Below are 16,486 nucleotides of genomic sequence, written 5' to 3' on the forward strand. Positions count from 1 at the left end.
AATAATCTCCCTCCTCCTCCCCGTAGCAAAAGAGTAAATTACCCTCTCTCTAACTAAAACCAATTTCTGCATCTATTCTTTCTTCACACCTATGATATGAAGGTTGGTCAAAAAGGAAAAGGGAAAAAAAAAGTTTAAAGTATTAAATGAATACAGTGGGGAAAAAAATCAATATTGTGAAATACAGAACAGCATTGGGGCAACTCTGAATTTAAGCTGTGAGATGAAAAGCAAACACAACAAAGTAATAAGGAATCTCAGCCTGCAGAATCCCCAGTGTGTTACCAAACAGGATCACTTCCCATCTGGGGGTCTTCACAGGACAGTATATTTATTTTAAACTGCTTTATAGCACCAGACGTTGCCACGCTGCCAACACTCGGTCTTGTGCACTGTAATGAAACCTGGGAAAAGATGTCTCCCAAAAAGACTTTGGGACGAACATGTGCAGAAAAGCTCAGCAGCACAGCTGGACAGGGAAGAACGTCTGTCTGGAGATGTTTCTAAAGCCATACAAGAACAGACCAAAACACACCCCCAAAGCACTGTATAAGGCCCTTCATTCTAATTCTGGAGAAAACCGAAGTTGCAACTGAAGCACGGTGAAAGCCATCATGCAAATGCTTAATACTCTGCATCCCCCTTTGGCTGGATATCAGCCAGGAGAGACTGAAGCCCTGAAGTGAAAGCAGGGAAGATGAGACCAATATTGGGCAGGGACTAGCTGCTCAGAGTCGCCCTTAAGAAAAAGATGTGGGTAACCAGGGAAGCTGTTCAGTGGGAAATAGCATCTGAAGCCATTACAGAAAAATTAAAGAGAGAAGTACAAATGTCTTGAGGGATTATTTAAAAAAAAAAAAAAAGAAAAAGAAAAAAAAGGACATTTGCTTTTATTGGGAGTGAAGTTCTGTTAAAAATGACAATACTTTAATCTCTTTGTTTAGAAGAGAGCTAGTGACTAGCAGAAATGCGTAAGTATTCATTTGAGAGCTCTTTGGAGAAGTTCATGACAGATTTGTTCAGGCAGCTCTTTCAGAATTGCTTTGTTTCCCATTTTGAAACCCAAAACATGTCTGGGGCTTAAGACTTACAGTGCTATACCACACTGGAAAAATATACCACCTTTTTATGCCTTTCTACCTCCTTTACTCGTCTACATAACTCTAGTAGCCCTTGACAAATTTCAGTTTCATTTAAAGCAGACTCAAGCAAGTTTCCGTGCACTTCAATTTATTTAAAACAACAACAGCAGCTGCAGACTGAAAGAGTAAGTCTTTAATTTGTTCTTCTGTGGCACCAAAAGGCAAGGGTCCAACTTTCAGTGGGTATATGGCCTTTTTAGCCACAGCCAGCCAACTAGGCACCGTAATCAGAGTCCCAAACTAGGTTTAAGGAAGGGAGGGGAAGGCAGGACACAATTTTGCATGAAAGCAGGGTTCATAGGTTCTGCTGTTCAGGGAATAACTTGACTAAAACCTAAATTAAACAATCTGTCAAAGCAGAGAAACAAGACTACGTAATAACTTCCACACAGAGTACATGAAATCGGTCAGAATCCTACTTTTCACATCTGAAAAATCACGCTTCAATTTTAATCAAGGCTAGTTAAGGTCATCAACGAAGAAGCATCCCCCGTTATGCTTTTTTGTTTGTTTTATTAAAATGGAATGTTCTAGATCAAGTGGCTAGATATTATTCAATTTTCCCCAAAACAAATCCAATCATTTCCCAGCAAGATATCTAATTAGAGTTTGCACATAATTATATCTTCTTGGGGCAGGGGTGGGGGGAGGGTGTCTTATGCCACTATTACTGTAACTGTGATTGAGGGTCAAAAATCTTAAAAGCAGCTTAAATTCAGTTCTTAAACTGGGTTTAGATGATCTACTAGTTGACTGTATTGGGTTGATCATCCTTGCTTTCTGCAGCTATCACACAAGCTCTATGAGGAAGATCTGAAGTTGACAAAGATGTGGCAACAGTACACATCTGCTGCTGATCACCTTAAATGTATCTCAGACACTTAGCGTTTCAGATTACATTATACTGCAGAAAGCATGAAGAGAAGACTTCTGTATTAGGACCTCACTGAAACCCCAATGCCTTTGAGTCATCTGATTCCAATGGAGCATACAGAACATCAATATACTTTCTGAAAGTTCTGGCCACACACATTCAAGTTGCCCCCTGAGCCACCAGCATGAAGTACATATAGAAACACCACTGGCATGATCAGTCTGACAACAATCTACCCAGCCACCAGCTTTCAGTTGAGCACACACAGAAAGGGTTAAATGGCAAGGTCTGCAAACCAATTTTGCAATGCATGGACATCACATTCTCACATTGAGTGAGTGGACACACAAGAAATGACCACAGCAGACCAACACACCCAATAAAGATGGATGCAAATTGCCTTTGTGAAAATTAAGTAGGTTACAATGATCCAGCTGGCTGAATATTTCACATAACCATATTAGAAGATGATATATCTGGTCTATAAGTTCTGTAACCAGTCTTACAGGAAAATTCTTTTTTCAAAGGAAAAGATAAAATGGCCTGTCTACAATAAGTCTGCATTGATTTGGATTTTAATAAACAAAGGAATCTTCCAAGGAGAGACTGGGCTGGGAGCAGCAGCAGTAATTGGTTCTATTCAGATCATGGATGGTTTCATAGGCTTTGGGCTTTAGGGAACTCAGTCAAATATCTGCCATTGAAGCATTCAACTATTCAAACACAGCCCTTCATTGTCATTCAGAATGCAAAAATCTCATTTGCAATTTCAGCTTTGAAAATGGTTTTAAAAGTACCTGAGGGAAGAAAGAATGGGAGGGAAGCAGAGAAGAAGTAGAGAGAAAGCATGGTGAGAGAGGAAGTTCTCAACAGTAAGAAGACCTAGGGAAAAAAAAAATAAAAATAAAAAAAGAACATGCATGAAACCAGAATCTAAATGACTGATCAACCCAGTTTCTGGAAGAGATGAGACCTTGGATCAATCATCCCTCAGTTTCTAAATCATTCTGTGTCTCTTCATTTTCGACCTCTTGCCTTGACTGTAGTCATCTTGACTATGTTCTTTCAGCATAGTTGTTTGAAAGCAAAAATACTGGTTATTAGTTTATAGACTAGGTAAAGATAACTGCTAGGGGCTATCTACTAAGTAAACTAACTTGATTTGTAAATTTAGTTATGATTTTAATTTTATTAAGATTTAACAGTGTTTTCAGTTCTATGAGAAAGGAGTTGTAGTCTCAGTTAGCTTAAAAACAAAACCAAAGCAGAAGCATACCACCCTGAGATAATAACAGTAAAGAAACAAAACACGGAATATTTCAGTAAGCAATTATTTTTTCCCCCTTCTAATGAAAATAAGCAAAGAGGCATCATACAAAGGTTTTGTGAATATCTGGCTGAAATAAATACCAGTCCAAAGCATTCAGAACTCCATCTTCTGAATCAAATCTTTTAAATCATCTGTCTGACTCAAATCTGTTTTAAAGCTGAAGACGACAGGTTTGAACAACTCTTGCCCAGATTTTCAGGCAAACTAAAGCTTTGTCACTGTACTCGTGGTGAAGGAAGATAAACTCAAAGAGTGATAAAGGGACCAGGGGTTAAGAAGGGAAGAGGAGCAGAAGTGGGAAAGCTTTTCGGTAGTTTCCATCAGTCTGGAAACAGAAGAATCAAAAGCCTTGTGAGAACAGGTTTTCCTCACAAGACTTCATGCCCGATTTGATACTGGAAAGATTCAGATAAATGTTGAATGCTTGTCAAAACCTATTGCTAAACCTTCTGATATTCACTGGCTACCAAGCTTAATGCTTATATCTATAAGCTCAAAGTCAGCCATCTTTATCAGAACAAGCTGCAAAATTTAAATATTTTCCATGGACACTTAAGAATTTAAAAGTAATTTCTAGTTCTATAAGAACCATTATGAAAATCTGAAATGCTCTGTTTATTACTATGAAGCTGGGAATACTCACGATGGACAAACAAAATCTAAAAAACTGCATGCAATTAACTTGTAAAAAGCATCTGTACTACCAATACCTATCTAGTCCAGCCCTGAAATACAAGGGAGTAAGTACAGTTTCTTCCTATACTTCATCTGAAGGCATTGACTACTCCAAGCTGATAATGTGCAAGAATATTATTATCTGGCAAAAAACGTGCTCTCTCGCTTGACCTGTCCTTACAGTATACACACAATTAACCATTCAGTCTTGATATGCTCATGAATTAAAGCAGCAGCTTTCAAAAACCGTATAGATGGCTTAAAACACACTAAGCCTGAAAGCAGAAAATGGCGATATATTTTTTCCCCCCCGACGGAAGTTACTCTTTTCTTCTGCAGTTCATTCTTGGGGTTCCAATAATATCGGAAAAGCATGAACAAGCAAGCTTACCCCATCAGGTGGTTCTGTGAGCACAGAATCAGTGGAAAAAAGAATTCCTCTGGATATTTAGTCAGAAGACTGAAGACCTAAGTGGATTCTCACATGCCTATTATTTTTTCGAATGCTTTCAAGAATTTGGAGTGGGATTAGTGTCTCTCTCTCTCTCTCTCTCTCATCTGCCCAGGTGAATGTTTACACACTTAACACACACATGAAAGCAATGATTTAACTATATTCTACTTACACCCACCTAACAAATTGATTGAAACTGGCCAGCAAGTTCAAAAGTTGTGAGAGAGAAGGAGAGGAGCTGACAGACATTTCTTAGAAAACCATAGAGTAAGTCATGGAAAAATCCAGTCTGTGGGAAGGATTTTAAAACCCTGTGTATGATTCATGTTTTTTTGGGAGAATACCAGATTTTTCTATTTAAAACAACATCATCAAAACATAGGGCACTGATTTTTTTTTCCCCCGTGCCATAGACTTGTTTTTGCATTGCATCTTACAAACAAACAGAAAAGGTAAGATTCTTGGCTGTTTAAGGAACTGACAGTCAACTAGAGGAAAAATATTCCAATTCAGAGGGGAGAAGCCAGGAGAAACAATTTTTTAATTTTCACATCTTCAGACAAGTTTGTTCCTACCATAGAAAAGATGGGGAGGGGGAGCATGTAAAATAGCTAAAGATGAAGGCTAGGAAAGCAACACACAACTGTCCTCAGTGAAAATCTGGGCTCACAGAAGGGCAGAAAGGCTCCTCTTGGTGTTAATTGGTTCTCATAAGAGAAAGCAGCATAACATGACATACAAGCATTATAGTGCTGAAGATATCCATTTAAAAGTCTCCAAATAAAGATGAACTAAACCCCTTTGTGTGTCTGATGTATGCATAAAGACAAGACATTAAAGACCATAGCATTAAATTATTTTAATGCCAAGACGTGATGGAATGAATTACGTATATTGGAATCATAGGCATAGCTATGTCACACAGTACATATCATAATGTTGTAGCATAAAAAGGCTGAGACAAGAGTACTATTTAATTTCTAAATCTGATTTTCCATTATTTTGATTAGGAGCCCGAGCCTTTTAACAAGAGATGTAGGACTAGTCTGGGTTTGGATATGGGCATGTATATATACAGACCCATAGCTGCTGCTTATTAAAAAGAAGTGGCAGGGAAAAGGGAAATTTAAAGGAGTATCACAGCTTCAGCAAGGCTTTTTTTAAAAAAATGAATGATGATTTCAAAGCTCTGCAGACCTCTCTTTAATAATTGTTATAGTGCAATCCATTAAGTATCGTAATTATGTGGGAAGAAAGGTTATCCCTGGTCCTGAGCCAAATTCTGCTCTCTATTACCTGCCCAGGATGCCAGTGGCTTACGGAGAATAGCAACCACATAAACAAAAGAAGAATTGAACTATTGGGAGCCAATACACCCCTGACCAGAGTCAACATGCAGAAGGCACGAGGAAATGCAGAGCTTGCCATGCCTCAGACAACACACAGTGTCCTCCACATTCTCATCTTCCTCACATAGCTCCCACCTGATTCCAGGTACTAATGAAGAGGCAGTATCTCTGCTGGAAGACTGCTGGGAGCACATGCGAGTATGGCTCTTCCCAACCCTGAAGCAAAGGAGGGGGCCGGGGGGAGCAGTAGAACTGCAGAGCAACGATGGAGCAAGGAGGTAGGGTTGCCAAGCAACAGCCTACCATGGGGGGAGCGTTAAAACGGGGAAAAGAAAGAGACATAAATTCCATTTGCCATCATGTGGGGCAATGGTAGCCCTTCCATCTGCTTTCCTTCCTGCTTCCATTGAGTTATGGCTGTGGATTTCCTGAGAGGATTTAGCCACAAGTGTTCTTGCCTCACAAGCTCCAGTTGGTTCCTCAAGGAGGTTGCAACAGGGAGAACAGTAGGAATACATTCTTTGCCAACTTGTTGTCATGGATAACACAGCAAGAACAGCTGCAGGCTGACACAGGTTCTTCAGACAGCCTGCCTCAGGACTCAGGAATACAAAGTAAAACCACACCTTCTCCATTCATACATCTGCATCAGCGATGCTCCTTCTAGTATACCATCGTTTGCCTTGGAAAGAAACATGCACAACATATGAGAGATTTTTTTTTCTTTCATACCACGTAATCTTTCAGTGTGACAAGTGGAGCTTCTGTATTATTTCCACATAAAGTTTTTGTTTCTATTCTATGAGGCCACAAACATTTGATGGTGTGGCATGGCATCAGAAGAGGAGACCTTCACAAAAGCTTTAGGCAAGAGGTGTTTTGGTGAAGAGGGGACCAATGAGGAGATGGGATGGATTACATGAAAACAAAAACTTCTGGCAGCTCATGGGGCCAGACCACATATACTGGAAAGACTTTCATGGAGGCTGACCAGAGCAAACCCAAGCCCCTTTCTGCAAGGGCAACTTACCACTAAGCCAGCTCGTCATGGCCATACACCACATTACAGCTCTCACCAAATCTGGCAGCCAAATGTTCTAGTTGCAAAGCCTTGTAGTGGTTGGCCTCTTTCCTGGTGCAACTGAATGTTTTCAGGTGTAGTCACAAACAATTAACTGTGATCCCCCTCTTTTGTTATCCCTTTCTTGCCTATCCATACTTTATGCACATTATCACAGATCATCAAGAAACTGTGTGGTTACACACCACTGTACAAATAATTTTGACTCCATAAGGCATTTTCTATAACCTATTGTTAACATTTATATAAAAAGGAAACAGAAAACTGTGAAGGAAACTGCATTTGCATTTACTTTGGAGTACACAACATAAATTTTACTAATGCAAATTCTTCACAGGTAAGATGGATACATTCTTCATGCCTTTCAAGTCATGAAGTCATCCAGAGAAACACAAAAGGTTAAAGCCGACACTTCCTCGCAACCAGGTATCTAGGTCCCCTTTAACAGCCAAAACAGAGGCATAAGCACATTTAAGATATGATTTCTCCCATCTTAAAGTGGTCATCCAAAGTAGAACAGAAATTGCACCCTGGAAGTCCCTGTTCCTCTCTCTCCATTTATTATGTAGCAAAGCTACAGTGACTCGCACCATAAATAGTTTAAATTAAGCAAGATGAGCAATGTCCATAGCAGCCAACTGTTCCCAAGTTTTTAAATAGCAGAAAGCCCACAAACAAGACTTGAAGGCAGCTAATAAAGATCTTGTCTTTTGGGGAGGAGATTCTTATACCAGCACAGAAACTTCACTGTAAGTCTGGCAAACAAGTTGAAATTGATATACCAGTTGGAGATGGAAAATTACTCGAAGTGCTTCATGGGAGAAGTTTGGTAGCACAGTGCTATGAGGGGACTTTAGCAGTAAAGCAACGTGATAGAGAAGCAACGGGATATCCTGTCCAGTGAAGAGTTTCACAGTAAAATGAAAGGCTGGGTAAAGGTGAGTGACTGCAGTACACTGGACTGGTATCAAAGGAGAAAAAAATCACAATTGTCATGTCATCACTGGTGACAACACATCTAGAGTACTGTGTACCAGTTTTGGGGTCCTCAGTCCAGGAAAGACAGACATACTGGAGCGAGTCCAGTAAAGGACCACAAAGATGGTTAAGGGATTGGAGATGGTGATACATCAGGAAAGGCTCAGACACCTGGGACTATTTAGCCTGGAGAAGAAAAAGCTCGAGGGGATATTAATAATGCATAAAAATACCTGATGGGATGGTGTAAAGAAGATGTAACCTGACTCTTCTCAGTGGTAGCCAGTGAACAGACAAAAGGCAATAGACACAAACAGAAAAGGAAAAGCTCCATTTAAACGTGATATTATATATGTGTGTGTGTGTATATATATATATAAGTAAAATCTAAGGGTGGTCTAACACTGGCACAGATTTCCCACAGAGTTTGTGGAGTCTCCACCCTTGGAAGTATTCAAAACCTGACAGAAAAGGCCCCGAGACACCTGCCGTAGTCGTTCACCTGCTTTGAGCAGCAGGGTTGGTCTGGATCTCCCAAGGTCAACTGCAGGGGTTCTGTGGCAAAAACACTGACTTCATCCCCCTCAGAGAAGCTGATCTGGGTCCAGCGCAGACTGGCGTTTGGTACTTCTCAAGCATTCTCCTTGGGACTTTTGTGCATTGTGGGTGGGATTTTGGGGGGGTTTTGGTGGGTTTGGGTTGTTGGGGTTTTTTGAGTGCAGCCACCGGTCAGACATGGTCTTTTCACTACCAACGCTGATTTTTAGTTGACAGTGGGTCATTTAAAAAGCCTACATTTACTAAAACTTACCACAGTTGGGTTTTCTCTGAGTTTAAGTGCTTATAAAGTGACTGCTACTAAGTAAATAGCATAAATATAATCTTTGCAAGAGACAAAACAGGGAAGTAAAAAGAGCTTGCTTGCCTTACCTAGAAAAGACTGCAGTTTAGTGGAATGGGAAGTAGGTTGAAAATGCATTTTCTCCACTACTCTGGAACAGTTCTTCCAAAACTACAGACAAAAAAATCCCTGCATGCCACCCCACACCTCAAGACACAGAAAGCGGTATGCAGGCCACAGTCATATGGAGGGGAGGACTTTGGTGTTTGACACACGGCACAGAATGCCAACGTTTGTCTCTGGAGCAAATAGGGATGCCTGGCTTGTACATCCTGTTTTATACACAGTTATCACATCCTTGCCAATTCATCTCTTCCTTAAGGCTACTATTTCCTCTCTCCCCACCTTGTATTCCGGTAACACAGAATTCCTTCCTACTTCTGTTACTCCTGTCATATACATCTGGATCCTGTCTGTTTCTGCTATCTGTTCCTTTGAAATGGTATGACCAGAACACAATGGGCTTTAAGCATTTTTAGCTGAACCTTAAGGTAGAAGTCTTAAAAAGATACACCTGTCTTGCATAACATCTCCTGTCTTTCTTACACAACAATGTTAAGAGAATAACTTCCTGTTATTTTGGTCTCCCTGCTTTTGCCTGAGACATGGACGTAAAAAACAAAGTTATGTTTAATTGGTTGCAAGTCAATAAATGGTTCTAGAAGATTTTCTACCAAAATAGGTTTAAAAACCTAACCCACAGAAAACGCTAGATGCCGAGAAAAGAAAATATTCCTCAGGAGCAACATTGGCATCAATACTCCATATGATATAGTATAAAATAAGTATTTGATTTTGCTTGACTGAATACTGTATTGTTTTCCTGATCTGTTAGTCCTTATTTCAGTTATTGTTGCAGAGGTATTTCAGAGCTGATTCACTGAATTTCACTGACTTTCATATTTAAGTATAAGCATAAGGCTGATCAAGAAGTTAATTGATATAATATCCCCCTTTCGGAAAAAGTTTAATTCGGTATATTTGAAACATTCTGCTCTATAAGTTCAAAATTTCAATAGTTTTTGACTAGCATTTTCAAATTACAATAACAAAACAATTGAGAATAAGGAAAACGTAACAATCCGAATGTTTTGTTTTCCATATGAAGTCTGGGTTTACAGTCAGTTTAGTACTGAAGAAAATGATAGCATGCTAGCATTCGTCATTCAATTAAATTTCTCATTTCCAAATAGTTTTAATTCAGATGCCAAGACCTTCATCTAACACTGTAAGGGCAGGTTTTCCAAGTTTTCTTTTCTATATTTAGATTTTCTTCTAAATAGCCTGGTGATCTCACTTTGCGCCCTAACAGGTAACGATCACAGAGCATGGCACACAGATCGCTGCACTCCGTCTTCAAAAGTGATCAGCAGCTGTTTCAGGTCATGACTGATGGGAGTTGGCAAAGCTTTGTGGGAAAATGGCAAAATGCCTGCATGTATACATCCAGCTGAAGTGTTATAGACTTTTCACATAAATAATAACCAGATTCCCTCAAATAAGCTTTACAATATGTATATGTGTGTGTGTTAAGGGAGATCCCATTTGCCTGCAATTGCTAACATTAAGAGATGAATTCTCCAGAAGTCAATACTTCCGAATCATGAAAACAAAATTCTCTTCCACGCCTTGGAAACCTGCCCCAGTCATTCCTTGTACCCAATATACTTCCACGACTGCAATAATATTTTTAAAACCTATTTCTAAATTCGGTTTCTTGGAAGATATATTTAGGTAAGGATTAATAGGAAACCGGTAGATAAGAACCCAGCAGAAATAACACACACAGCACATACAGCTACCACATACAAGCTCTTAAACACACTGCAGAGCACAAACTAAGACCTTCCAAAGACCGTACACGTTAGTTTTCTTTCCTCTGCAGGGTGGCGAACGGCACCGAAGCACCGAATTCTTCTGTCCCAGCAGAACGCGGTCTTTCGCCGCGGGGTAGGGGATGGGGGGAGCCAGACGGGGCGTACGACGGGACGGCGACGGAACGAAAAAACGCCCGCAGTGTCCCCCCACCCCACCCCCGCTCCGCGAAGGTTGTTCCGATGTTCGCCAAAATACTATGAAGTTACGGGCTGTCGCTTTGCTAGGCAAGGTGGTTTAACTGACTGCAGAGGCAGCTCTACCCTTCCTTCTCCCCACGGCTGCCGGCAGCCGGCGCGACGCGTTCGACCCCCCAGGCGCAACCGCGACCCGCTCGCCGCCCGCGGAGGGGAAGGGGAAGGAGCCCCGGGCGGGGGCCGGCAGCGCTCACCATGCGAGATGCTGTGGAGCAAGGCGACGGCCAACATCCACATGCCCCCGCCGCTCCCCCGCTCCCCGCTCCGGGCTCCGGGCTCGCCCTCGCCCGCCGCGCCCACGGCCGGGCCGGAGCTGCCAGGCAGCGCGCACCGGGTCCGGCCGCCGCCTCCCTCGGCTGGTGGCTGCTCGGAGCCTGCGGGGCCGCTCGTCCGCCCAGCGAGCGCTCAGCCCCGCCTGCAGCCCCGCGGCTCCGCCGACACTCGCCGCCCGGCTCTCGGGCGGGGGAAGAGGCAGCCGGCGGCGGGGGCGGGAGGCGGGTGCGCGGCGCCCAGGTGCGTCCTCGGCTCAGGGAGGCGCCCGCAGGTCGGCGGGGGCAGGGCCACAGGTGACAAAATCCTCCGGCGCCAGCACAGGAGCATCCCCGGCAGCGGCCGGCCCCGAGCCGCGGCGAGCGGCTCCTCACACGGCTGCCCCCGGCCCGGCGGCAGGCAGGCGGGCGGGCGGGCGCATCTTCCCTCGCCGGCAGCTGTGACCGCACTGAGCCCGCTCCTGCCGCCCGGCGCGGCGCAGGGCAGCGCTAACCCCGCGCCAGCCCGCTGCGGTCTTAAAGCACCACAGAGTCTCCACAGCCGGAGGGGACGCAGGACCAAAAGAACAAACGATTGCAACCTGCTTTACCGTCAGATACAACGGGGTGAGCAGTCCCAACTGCACGTGCACGGAAAGTGCGTGCCTCGTCGTCATCGGTGCCTTCTAGATGGCACTCTGGAGGGGGCAGCGGGAAAAAGTCTTAAATTGGGTTTTACATAGGACATTATTTACTTGTTTTAAAGGGCGGTTGATCCAGCATCGAAAATCGCTTTTTTACAGGAAGTATCCCCACTATTGACCTGTCTTACTTGCAAGATCGTTGCTGAGTTGTAAATCTTTGGGTGGGTGGAATTGCTTGGGTTTCCACTCATATGTGAGTCAATGAGAGAGTGTTGGAGTTCTCCAGAATGGAGTTGGTTTTTTTTTCTTCGAGACAGGTGACACCGCTAGCATGGCTTGGGACCCAGACCACAGATCCTAGACCCAGATCCTGCAGACCTGTAGCTCATGCTTTGCATGGGAAAAGTGTAACATCTTGTCTTTAGGTGCTCATAGAACTGAGCAGCAGATTAAGGTAAAGGGGTATTAAAAACTGTTTTCCCTAGAAGAGAACTGTAGTCACACTGGCAGCAAAGCAAAGAAACAGGCCTTTAAGGTGGACTCCAAGGTAAAATGGGGATAGGTCTTACTAAGATCATGATATGCAGAAGGGGCTGTTGGAAAGAAAACCTGAAGTGGTTATATATGGAGTTGAAAAAGAGACTGTAGTAAAGGCATAAACCTCCACAAAAGAGCAACAACAAGAAAAAAGATGGAAGATATAGTATTTGAAACCATGAATAAGACAAGATAGTAGATGCAAAACTCCCAAACCTTTTGAAGTATGGAATTAGTTATTGTTTTAGCTTGTGGACCAGCAAGGAGAATTACCTTCTGGGATATATTTTGCAAGGAGACAGGTCAGTACATGTATACTTGTCTACTGGGATGGCCAGAGAGCAAGCTCTTGCAATGATACAAGTATTTGCAGCAGAGAACAGGACACATGATGTGGTTGGCAGGAGGAATGGCAGATCATACTTATGCTGAGTAAAAAGCAACAGGTTCTGGATATGTGAGGTGAGAGACAGTTGTCAAAAGCAAACTTCAAAGTATGGCTCAGAGTAGCTGTAAGGATGGAAATGTTTTTGGCAGTGACAGAGGAAGGGGAAGTAAATTAGAGACAACTAAAAGATAGATATGGTCTCGGTGTCAATATCATTAGCTTCTCGACAAGATAAATAAATAGCTAAATGATTTATATATACTGTTTATACATGACATGGGCATATCTGGCAAGATTTGGGTAACAGGGGGCTGAAGGGTGTCCTGTGTAGGAGGAGACCAGGGAGTACCCTGTGCTGGTGACAGCTGGGTCCAGGCAGCTCAGAAATGGGCAGCACTCACCCATCATGCACCAAAACTGCAGACAGACAAAGCAGCTTACGGTTCCATCTCTTCAGGCATGTTTAAGAAAGCATGGTAACAGCTGGGGCAGGACACACAAAGGAGGAGGTGCACAAAAGGAGACACAAGAGGAGGTATGCCTCTGAGGAGGCTGTGGCCAGTGAATAAGTCACACCAGGGCAGCGACACTGCTGAGGGGACAGCAGCCCGTGGAGGAATTCATGCCAGAGCAGAGGAAATGAGTGAGAAACAAGGAGCCATGAGAGAAAAAAGAAACAAGGAGTGGCACAAAAAACCGTTACACGCTGACCCCAGCCTCCTGCACTGCCCATCCCATCACTGAAGGGACTGAGTGTAACCTGCAGCAAAACAAGAGGAGGGGAAACTAGGAAGGAGGAGGAGAGGTGGCTGGACTGAACTTGAGCCTTGCAAAAGAGAGGAAGGGTGTTTCCTTAAGTGTTTGTTTAATTGATTGTCTTCTTTGTTTCTCAATATCCAAATCAGTAATTAAAAGTTTATTTTCATTTCCGATAAATTAAACAAAGTGGAATTCCCTGAGTCGAGTCTTCCTCTGGCAATATATTAGTAGCCCTGCAAGCAAATGTAATGTCTCATAATACCTGCTAAAGAACTGTGGGAAAAAGAAGAACAGGAAAAGAAAAATAATCAATTTTCAAATTAGGGCAAACTGCAAAAGCACTGAATTAATTATTTGTAAGGTTCTAAACATGGACTTGGCTTCATCTTGCTTCTTACATAAATTAAATACACAAAAATATCAGCAAGTGTTCTACAGAACAATACTGTTTTATTTATTATAGAATTGATAGCAGGAATCTCGTATCCAGAAATATTTTCCTTGGTATTTTACATATACTTTCCTCAAAAAGAAATAATGATCAGTTCTGAGACAAATATTCTTCTCTTGATATGAAATGATCAAAATAGGTTGTTAAACCAGCAAAGGGGAAAAAAACTTGTCAGTTGTTTTCACTGTTGGTTCTCATATTAAATACTTTTGTCATTAATTTCCTAATTATATAACTTGGAAGATGTTTGTGCAGACAAGTAGTGAATGCCTAGGAATGTAACTTAATGCTGTAACATGATGGTTCTGCACAGGGGTTTTTTTGATGAGGAAAGGATCCTTCCAAGTTCTCACTGTCTTCATGCCCACCATTTTTCTTGGGAGAAACTTCCCAGTGGTCTTTGCTGATGCACTGTCTGACCCCACATTTCTTGAAAAGATTGAGTAACATCTGAATATGTGGAATCCAGTTGCACAGGCAGTGCTTTGGGCTTCCTCAGCATACCTCTGTTCTGAAGAGTTGTGATCCAGACTTTTCCTCATGACTTGGCTTAGTCAATTCTATTGCCTTCTCAGAACAATATCTCAACACTTGACAGTGTTTTGTCCATCTTCCACAGCATCCCTGTGAGTCTGAAATGTGTTGTTATTCCTATATCAAAGAACAAGAACTGAAGCACAGGGAAGCCAAGGGCTAATCCACTAAAGGATTCAGATATTGAAATAGTATTGCAAAAGCCAAACTTTAAGTGGGCTTATACACAGTGAAAATCAGAACCTTACGTAGTAGCCAGTATCCTGGTACTTCATACAGAGGAGTTAGGTACTGCAGAATGCGATTCAAGGAAAATAAGTGGAGAGGCACATCAACTGATGGGAAACAACTAAAAGAGAGGTGGCCTAACATTCACTGGGCAGTGGCCCAGAGGTGCTTACTGGCTGAGTGCTGACGCACCATCAGCCCTCTCTCAGGAGCAGCAGAAGAGGAGACAAATGTCTTCTGCACCTGTTCTATACCCAACAGAGGGAGGGAGAACTGGGTTCAAATTATTCTCTGACAAATATTAAAGAAAAGGTTGAACCTAATATACCCTGTCTTCTTTGTGGTAGTTCACTTGCCCAGGAGTATTAACACCCTGCTCCTTTTTTTTTTTCCAAGTAGTACTTTTCCATACTCTCATCACATAGCAAGGCCAAAGGCAACTTAAAAGATGTCATGTAATGCTATAGTAACCTCATCTTCTCTGAGTCAAAAGAGTTGGAGTCCTTCTCCAAAGCAAGCAGGGATGCACTGAGACATGGATCTCCCACCCTGAAAGATAGCGCTCTCAGTAGTTGAGTGTGGGGTGATAAATGGGGGCAAAAGGAAGAATACTTCCTCTACTCCATTTCCATACTTCTGTTGGCAGAAGTGCAGCAGACTGACATGTACTGGGGAGCACGCCAGGGTTTTCATGTCTCCAGCACTCTCAAGACATAAGCATCTTTGTGCATGCTCTGGGGCAAGAAAATCCAGGAGGTGACTAGAGGTATATCTAGTCCTACAACAATACTCTGTTGCTAAATTTTATTTTATTTTTTTGCACAAAAACATAGAGCAAGTTATATAATAACCTGAGAATTTATAGAGACTCTTCCATTCCCTGTGATTTTCTAAACATAATTTCCAATTTCTAATTCATGAAAACCTTCTTTTAGTTTGTTCTCAAGTCCTTCTGTCGTCTGCCTAGCACTTTCTTTTTCCTGAAAGTATCCAAGTCATTACGAATGCAAGTACAACTATATATATCTCTCTAATACTATATATATTGTTACAGAGATTGTTGTAAGAGATAACATTATGAAGGATCTTATGAAAGATCTTATCTTCATGTGAAAGCTATTTCAGTACCTTACCAAAGGTAACTGGGGATCAGTTTTGCCCTCTGTAATTACCTAAAATTACCTCAGCCTTCTCTTCAGGCTGGATGAACAACATGCGCTCCTGTTATCTCATGTATTCTTGGTTTTAAATCTATACATGTTAAAGGAATGAAATGTGAGGAGCTAGGAGGAGGGGAAGGAAGAAGACAATTGAGAAGGAAGGATAGTCCATACCCAGCTAACTCCTCGCAGCATCTGCATGTATTACAACACACTTTAGTTGTTTACTTAAAGTTATGACCCAGGACCCCTTCTTGCAGAGATTTGTGCCATAATTCCTGGATTCAAGTCCTCCTCAGAGGGACAGGAAGATCTGAAACCTGTAGCCAGCTGAAACAAAAGCTATTTCAGTAGGTGAACATGGCCCCTTCCCATCCCCAAATGAGCATATTTTCAGTAACCATGTTCATGCTCATGCTGAAGACTGTCATTTTTCCCCCTCTCCCTAGAGTACCTGGGTCTAGTTAAATGTGTCTGAGCATGTGACAGGTTATACCAGGGTCTCTCCTCACCTCCAGGCCAGCTGAAGTTCCAAAGAGTCTCATGTTGAGCCCTGCCATCACACATTCAGAAAAAAAAAAAATGGTTGCACAGATTATAAAACACAACCTTGCCAACAGCTTCTAACTAAACATGCAAAAGAAGCAGGTGTAATTTTAGAAAGACCTGAATTATAGACCT

The 16,486-nt window shown here is 42.4% G+C and overlaps 1 protein-coding gene across 1 annotated transcript in view; it reads left to right on the forward strand.

The window, feature by feature from the left end:
* The first annotated feature begins 6,089 nt into the window (after positions 1-6,089).
* Positions 6,090-16,486, forward strand: part of BACE2 (beta-secretase 2) — a 204,746-nt gene continuing 194,349 nt past the window's right edge. Inside the window, exons 1-3 of the mRNA XM_037377929.1 lie at positions 6,090-6,102; positions 10,670-11,731; positions 12,234-12,295. Coding sequence (XP_037233826.1) covers positions 6,090-6,102; positions 10,670-11,731; positions 12,234-12,295 — 1,137 coding nt within the window. The remainder of the gene's footprint in view (positions 6,103-10,669; positions 11,732-12,233; positions 12,296-16,486) is intronic.

The sequence above is a fragment of the Falco rusticolus genome, chromosome 2, assembly GCF_015220075.1.
Source record: "Falco rusticolus isolate bFalRus1 chromosome 2, bFalRus1.pri, whole genome shotgun sequence".
Classification (NCBI taxonomy): domain Eukaryota; kingdom Metazoa; phylum Chordata; class Aves; order Falconiformes; family Falconidae; genus Falco; species Falco rusticolus.